The 7,074-nt window shown below is 36.5% G+C and overlaps 2 protein-coding genes across 4 annotated transcripts; both read left to right on the top strand.

The window, feature by feature from the left end:
• The first annotated feature begins 1,022 nt into the window (after positions 1 to 1,022).
• LOC141817790 (casein kinase 1-like protein HD16) lies at positions 1,023 to 4,056 on the top strand. Of its 3 annotated transcripts, XR_012600861.1 has the most exons (15): positions 1,023 to 1,098; positions 1,176 to 1,228; positions 1,353 to 1,408; positions 1,490 to 1,561; positions 1,688 to 1,782; positions 1,868 to 1,934; positions 2,060 to 2,189; positions 2,259 to 2,477; positions 2,553 to 2,689; positions 2,780 to 2,954; positions 3,042 to 3,132; positions 3,218 to 3,246; positions 3,326 to 3,375; positions 3,467 to 3,655; positions 3,747 to 4,056. XR_012600861.1 is itself a non-coding variant. In XM_074705418.1 (14 exons), the coding sequence occupies exons 2-14, from the start codon at positions 1,193 to 1,195 to the stop codon at positions 3,804 to 3,806; spliced, it is 1,485 nt and encodes a 494-aa protein (XP_074561519.1). In that variant the 5' UTR covers positions 1,023 to 1,098; positions 1,176 to 1,192; the 3' UTR covers positions 3,807 to 4,056. The 3 variants fall into 3 exon arrangements, 2 of the variants coding, with proteins under 2 accessions (XP_074561519.1, XP_074561520.1); XM_074705418.1 differs by having other exon boundaries at positions 3,218 to 3,375; XM_074705419.1 differs by having other exon boundaries at positions 1,086 to 1,098; positions 1,176 to 1,245; positions 3,218 to 3,375.
• Positions 4,057 to 4,986: 930 nt separating this feature from the next.
• LOC141817792 (small ribosomal subunit protein eS24z-like) lies at positions 4,987 to 6,559 on the top strand. Its single transcript, XM_074705420.1, has 5 exons — positions 4,987 to 5,071; positions 5,154 to 5,195; positions 5,295 to 5,465; positions 6,132 to 6,218; positions 6,384 to 6,559. Exons 1-5 carry the CDS (start codon positions 4,997 to 4,999, stop codon positions 6,423 to 6,425), a joined length of 417 nt encoding a protein of 138 aa, XP_074561521.1. The 5' UTR covers positions 4,987 to 4,996; the 3' UTR covers positions 6,426 to 6,559.
• The last annotated feature ends 515 nt before the right edge of the window (positions 6,560 to 7,074 follow it).

The following is a 7,074-nucleotide window of genomic DNA, read 5'->3' as shown; positions in this document are numbered from 1 at the left end:
TTGAGGTTCTGGTACTCTATTGACTGTTTCTTTCACTCAAAAAATGCATGCTTAAATTTTGCATCAGCGCATGCACAAAATTGAATAAATGCCAACTTAACCAAAATGTTGTTTGACAGTATAACTCTTCTACACTAGTTGTCGCTAATTCAAGAAATCAACAATATATACTGGTATTATATCATAACTGAAATTTCTCTGCTGAATAGTTTGAACTGTATTGTTTTCATGTTATCGAGATTTTATCTTGATTCGCTTTTTGGTTGCTTCTTTTCTTTTTGCTTTCCTTGATTAACTTTAACTCTCTCTGGAGTTTTGCTTGAATATAGTATCATTTCATAGGTAGTCTCTAAGGATGGAGGAAATGGAATCTCCAGTGCATGCTTAAATTTTTCATCAAGCACATGCACAAAACTATATAAATTTTAACTCGACCAAAATGCTACTAGTCAGTACAAGTCTTCAATATTAGTTTGTTGCTAATTCAAGAAAACAACAACATATACTGCTATGATATCGTAACTAAATTTTTTCTGCTGAATAGTCTGAGCAGTATTGTTTTAACGATTGAGATTTTGTCTTGATTCTCTTTTTGGTTGCTTCTTTTCTTCTTGCTTTTCCTTGATTAGCTTTAACTCTCTTTGGAGTTTGGCTCGAGTATAGCATCATGTCATATGTTGTCTCGAAGGATGAAATGGAAAATCCCTTTCTTTCACTATATCTCAATGGATATCTAGAATGCTATTTTAGTGAAGCATCTAATTTTTATTTTTTTGGTTGCAGGTCCAGATTGGCAACTCGCCAGTATATATACTTGATAGGAAACTTGGGAAGGGTGGATTTGGACAAGTATATGTTGGTCGACGAATTTCTTCGGTCAATGTGGATACAGAATCACTAGTTCCAATGCTTTGGAGGTGTTCAATGTGTTATTATTATCAGTTTTTTTTATGTGATTGTTGTGTATTCTTGTAGGAGATTTCATTGCAAATGTGCTTAAAGTTTGTCAATTCTGCTTTCCCAGGTGGCATTGAAATTTGAGCATCGAACAAGCAAAGGGTGTAACTATGGGCCTCCTTATGAATGGCAAGTCTACAAGTGAGTCAATTTTCCATATGAGCTTCATGTGTGATTCAGATTTATATAGTTCTTTGTAATGGAGATCATGCTTGCAGCACGCTAGGTGGAATTCATGGCGTTCCACAAGTTCATTACAAAGGCCGTCAAGGTGACTTCTATGTGATGGTAATGAAGTACTAGTTAACTATTATTTGGTGTGTGAAAGAATGGTGGAGGCTTATTGCCTTTATTTTTACTGAAAAATTTGTATCTAAAAATTTTGAAATGCATAGGTCATGGATATGTTGGGTCCAAGTTTGTGGGACATGTGGAATAACAATTCTCATATGTGAGTTACAAATATGTTACGATTTTGCACTGCAATTCATGATTCCCAACACTTCTATTGTTAATTTTTCTGTATGTGCAGGATGTCCATTGAAATGGTAGCATGTATTGCTATTGAAGCAATTTCTATCCTTGAGAAAGTTCACTCTAAAGGGTGGGTGTTTTCTTGGTTTAAAGAGTTTGATAGATCACAAAATTGTCTTTTGTGTTTTTGATTTATTTTTCTTAATATTTTCTTGATATGCTACTAACTTATGTTTCTTATCCCAATCTTAAACAGATATGTTCATGGGGATGTAAAACCGGAAAACTTCTTACTTGGTCCTCCTGGAACTCCTGACGAAAAGAAACTTTTTCTAGTTGATCTTGGATTAGGTAGTTGTTGATAGTTGCGTGTGTAATAGCCTGACAAATTTGATAATTTTAGTGATTTATTTTTTTATTTCTCTGTCACTATCAGCGACAAAATGGAGGGATAGTGTTACAGGTCAGCATGTTGAGTATGATCAGAGGCCTGATGTTTTCAGGTGATGCTATGAGAAGCATTGTGTATTCCTTTTTCATTCATTTCTCATAATGCACAGTTTATTTTCTATTGTTGAACTTTTAGAATGACTAACAATGCTAAACTTTGTCCATATTGATATCTTAGGGGAACTGTACGTTATGCCAGTGTTCATGCTCACCTAGGAAGAACTGGAAGTAGGAGAGATGACTTGGAATCACTTGCTTATACCCTTATATTTCTTCTCCGAGGTCGACTACCATGGCAAGGGTACCAGGTTTGGTGCTGTTTGATTGATATTTTGTGTTGATTTTACTTCTTGTGCTTACATTCACCCTCTTTATAGGGTGAGAACAAAGGCTTCCTTGTCTGTAAGAAAAAAATGGTTACTTCCTCAGAGTCACTGTGTTGCTTTTGCCCACAGCCTTTCAGACAGTTCATTGAGTATGTTGTCAATTTGAAGTTTGATGAAGAACCGAACTATGCTAAGTGCATCTCACTGTTTGATGGACTAGTAGGTCCAAATCCAGATATCAGACCTATCAACACAGATGGTGCTCAGAAGGTATAAATAACCTTCCAAAATCCAATTTTCCTTTATGTTTTCAAGTAGCTAATCCTTCTTGATTCGCAAATGAAGCTTATTGTTGGTCAAAAGAGAGGCCGACTCAGCATTGATGAAGAGGATGAAGAGCAACCAAAGAAGAAAACACGTGTTGGTATGCCTGCAACACAGTGGATCAGTGTCTACAATGCCAGGAGGCCTATGAAACAAAGGTCAGGCTCAAATATGATGCTTGTTCTGCAAATGAAATACTCACCAACAAGAATAAGCTCATTTGGTGTTTCACCATGTTAATGTTGCAGATATCACTACAACGTTGCTGATGCAAGGATTGCACAACACATTCACAAAGGAAATGAGGATGGGCTGTTTATTAGTTCGGTTGCTTCTTGTTCAAATTTATGGGCATTAATAATGGACGCTGGCACTGGTTATACTGCCCAAGTTTACCAACTTTCCCCATTGTTTCTGCATAAAGTGAGTAATATCCGAAGTCCTGACATAATTACAGGAAGTTCCTCTTAAATTTTCTTCAATTTCTCATCTCTTGCAATTAATGTGAAGGAGTGGATAATGGAACAGTGGGAGAGAAGCTACTATATCACTGCTTTAGCTGGGGCAAACAATGGTAGCTCGTTGGTTGTAATGTCAAAAGGTAGCTACCATTTTCTTTTTCTTATATCTCATATCCGTTTGAAAACTTGCATTAATGTTTCCTATCTGTATAATATCATCACAAGGCACACAATATGCGCAACAATCCTACAAGGTCAGTGAGTCATTTCCCTTCAAATGGATAAACAAGAAATGGAAGGAGGGTTTCTTTGTAACTGCAATGGCCACTGCAGGAAGTAGATGGGCAGTCGTCATGTCACGAAATGCTGGTTTTTCATATCAGGTCATTTCTGATTACACTTGATTCATCACTAAGGATTGTGAATGCCTTTGTGCTCTGATATATGCAGTGATATTCTCTTCTTATTAACCAGGTTGTGGAGCTTGATTTCTTATACCCCAGTGAAGGTATACATCGAAGGTGGGACAATGGTTATCGCATCACTGCAACTGCCGCAACATGGGACCAGGCTGCTCTAGTTTTAAGTATTCCTATAAGAAAACCTATTGATGAAACACAAGAGACATTAAGGACATCTGCTTTCCCTAGCCAACATGCCAAGGTAAGCTTGCTCATACTAATTGTTACTGTTATTTCTTCAATTGGTTGGCAGCATTACTCACAGTCAGATTTTTTAATCTGCATTTGCTCAGGATAAGTGGGCTAAGAACCTCTACATTGCATCTATCTGTTATGGAAGGACAGTTTCCTGAATCCTTATCCTGATGTAAGGAAATTCTGATCTCAATCAAAGCTATTTCAGTTTAAGATTTGTTTTAGTGGCAAATACTTGTACCTGATGCTGATCAAGGATTTTTAATGTGTAATCTTGAGTCAAAGTAAACACTGTTAATTCCTACAGTTGCTCTCGCTTGAGTTGTAGTCCGTGCCTTTGTGGTCGACTGTAGAGACCTTGCGGCCCTTTAAATCATTTTTGTTTGTACAAAAAATTCACATATAGAAAAGGCATATGCAATATTTATTGGCTTAGCTTTTTGCTGGAGACAGATTCATAATATATGGTCTTTGTATCTGTCTGTTTGCTGGTTTCTTGTGCTTTTAATCGTAGAGCCAGTGAAAGGTAGACAAGAAACTTGCAATTCCTTATACATAAAAACTGTGTTTAGTTATAGCCATCAATCTATCTTCTTGGCAAACTCATTGATCTAGAGAAGGATCATGCAAACTTGCTTTTTGTCTTGTGATACTGACAATTTCTGTTTGATTGTGATAACAAATATGGATTGTTGGTTGAGGTTTCTCATTCCCTGCCTTGTGTTGTTCCAGTATCTGACCATGAAAGCAGTATTCTGGATTAGAAAAAAGATGCAATTTTACATGATTCTACTGGCAGATTCCACAAGTTTCTCTAGATTTTGGCTGTTCTAACTTAAAGTCTATGTTGATTGACTAACTTTTTTTTTGGTACCTCCTTAATCAATTTATTTATGAACTATCATGAGTTAGTTACGATAGACTAGATTTGTTGAAGTGGATAAAAGTCGAATCTTGACTAATCTACAATATCCTCCTCCGTCGTAGTCAATTACAGTTTCTTGATTTATTTCCTCACATATGATTGTGAGATCAATTATGTGGGGTCATTGAATGGCGAATTCTATCTTTTGCCGAAGAGATACCGCACTATCAAGAAGTAACACAACATAAAATGCTTATACAAGTTTAGATGAGGGGTTATTTTAAAAAAAAATCAAGCGTTGCTCGTGAGATTGTGGGATTCGCCAGTGTGTGATTGTGGAACTCATGGGTCAATCTTTCGGCCCATTAAAGGGATTCTATCTAAACAGCAATCGCGGCCTGCAATATAACATCGACATTGCGTTTATTTAGGGTTTATAGAAGTCCCCATCGCAGGCGATTCTCGCTGCAGAGGGAGGAGAAAATGGCAGATTCGAAGGCGGTCACCCTTCGCACTCGCAAATTTATGACCAATCGCCTCCTTTCCAGGAAGCAATTCGTTTGTTTCTTAATCCCCATTTCTCTCTGTTCATCTATATTATTGGAGGACCAGTTTTGTGATATATCTCGGTTGGTTTCAGGTCATCGATGTTCTTCACCCTGGGAGAGCTAATGTGTCTAAGGTACAGTCTTTGCTTTATCTTCGCCTCGATTTTGTAGTGGATCTGTTCTTGTTGATGGAGTTGAGCGTGTATGCCCTCCCTCTGGTTTGTGTGGTTTAGGCGGAATTGAAAGAAAAGCTGGCGAGCCTCTATGAAGTGAAGGACGCGAACACAATCTTCGTGTTCAAATTCCGGACGCACTTTGGAGGGGGCAAATCCACCGGCTTCGGTTTGATCTATGACACTGTTGAGAATGCAAAGAAGTATGAGCCCAAGTATCGGCTTATTAGGGTATGCTTCTCTCTCTCTCTCTCTCTCTCTCTCTCTCTCTCCATCCCGTGATCCCCAGAAGGTTATCTTGATCGTGATACTTGTGATCCTGGCATCATACCTTCTACTCTAATCTGTTTGTAGCACCTGATTCTTACTGTTAGTTGGAAGTCTAATTCTTGTGTGGATAATTGGAGATTGAATTTAGGCTTTACAATATCGTCAGTTGTTTCAAAAGTTAATGGATATACTACCACAACAACAACAACAACCAAACATTATCCATTATCCCACTAGATAGGGTCATAAGAATGACTGAAGAAAACTGATAGGTTTTCAATCTTGTTCACAAAATCTGATTTTTTTTAGTGATTCTCTGTTAAGTTTATTGTCCACAGTTAACTGTAGGGATTAGTTGGAATATGGATCATTGGAGATCGTGCCTAGGTTTTACTATATCTCTTGATGCTTGGTATGAGAGGAATGTTATTGCGAAGCTAAACATAGTTGTTGCAGAAGTCCAAGGAAGAAGATGCTTATATAACCTTAAAACATGTCTCAGAATTCTCACCTTTACACGATCTACAATTTAGAATTAAAGTATTTTTAATTCTCTAGAATTCATTAATGTTTGTTGTTTCATTTCTACTTTTAATTGATTCTGTTGTGGAAATTGTGGTCATACAGAATGGCCTTGCAACTAAGGTAGAGAAATCCAGGAAGCAGATGAAGGAAAGGAAAAACAGGGCAAAGAAGATCCGCGGCGTTAAGAAGGTAATTCCCCATCTGATATCTACAATGTTTTAAATTTACTTCTCTAGTACCGAATAAATGCTCATAGTTCTTTTCATTAAAGCACACCAAGTAAAATGTGCTTGAATATTTTCACAAATGAAACTCACTAGAGATGCTTACTGTTTTTTATCTTTCAATTTTCAGACAAAGGCAGGAGATGCTGCTAAGGCTGGGAAGAAGAAATGAGCTATCAATATCTTGCTTGGTAACTGTTTGTGTTTGTTACTTTTGGATAGTTGCTAAGGTGTAATATTGTTGGTTTAATTTTTCTTAATCTACATCTTGAGTATTTGTTCAATATGAAGACTTTTTCAGCTTAAGTTTAGCAGTTTATCTCCTATGATATTACTATTCTGTGAACTTTCTAGTTTCAACATTTATTTAGTGAGTGTTTTATGGATGGAATTATGTTTAAATTTATTGAACTTTGATCTGTTTGCATTAAATCTTCCCTTGAACAACTAAAGAACCATTAATACTCGGCCTTTTCACCTAAAGAGACATTCATTAGATAATTGGTGTGATTATATGGTAGCTGTTCCTGTCATTATTTTGCTTGAAACTTAAAAAAAAAAAAAAAAAGTCGGCATAACGGTCACCATCAGTTCAAATGTTTAGATTCTAATTTGCAAACAATATGCATTGATTATATGGTGAGAACTAAAGTTTTGAGTTCTATTGGTTTACTTTTTAACCTCTTTGCTTTGTGCTGTAAATAAATAGCTTGGTCGTGAACTACACACAGTTTAGCAAGAGTTGATTTATGTTTATTTGATATTTAAATATAAATTAAATAAACAAACTCAAATGGTAGTGACTGTAGTTTGCTAATGTT

The sequence above is a fragment of the Curcuma longa genome, unplaced genomic scaffold (assembly GCF_044706935.1).
Source record: "Curcuma longa cultivar G26 ecotype Majalengka, Jawa Barat unplaced genomic scaffold, ITB_CL_G26_1.1 contig_21914, whole genome shotgun sequence".
Taxonomy (NCBI): domain Eukaryota; kingdom Viridiplantae; phylum Streptophyta; class Magnoliopsida; order Zingiberales; family Zingiberaceae; genus Curcuma; species Curcuma longa.
This window is presented reverse-complemented; position numbering and strand designations above follow the sequence as displayed.

Coding starts and splice junctions, on each gene's coding strand:
- LOC141817790 (XM_074705418.1), top strand. CDS start 1,193: ATGGCGTTCCACAAGTTCATTACAAAGGCCGTCAAG. Junction 1,409..1,489: donor TGGAATAACAATTCTCATAT/GTGAGTTACAAA, acceptor CTGTATGTGCAG/GATGTCCATTGAAATGGTAG. Junction 2,955..3,041: donor CCCCATTGTTTCTGCATAAA/GTGAGTAATATC, acceptor ATTAATGTGAAG/GAGTGGATAATGGAACAGTG.
- LOC141817792 (XM_074705420.1), top strand. CDS start 4,997: ATGGCAGATTCGAAGGCGGTCACCCTTCGCACTCGCAAATTTATGACC. Junction 5,196..5,294: donor GGAGAGCTAATGTGTCTAAG/GTACAGTCTTTG, acceptor TGTGTGGTTTAG/GCGGAATTGAAAGAAAAGCT. Junction 6,219..6,383: donor AGATCCGCGGCGTTAAGAAG/GTAATTCCCCAT, acceptor TTCAATTTTCAG/ACAAAGGCAGGAGATGCTGC.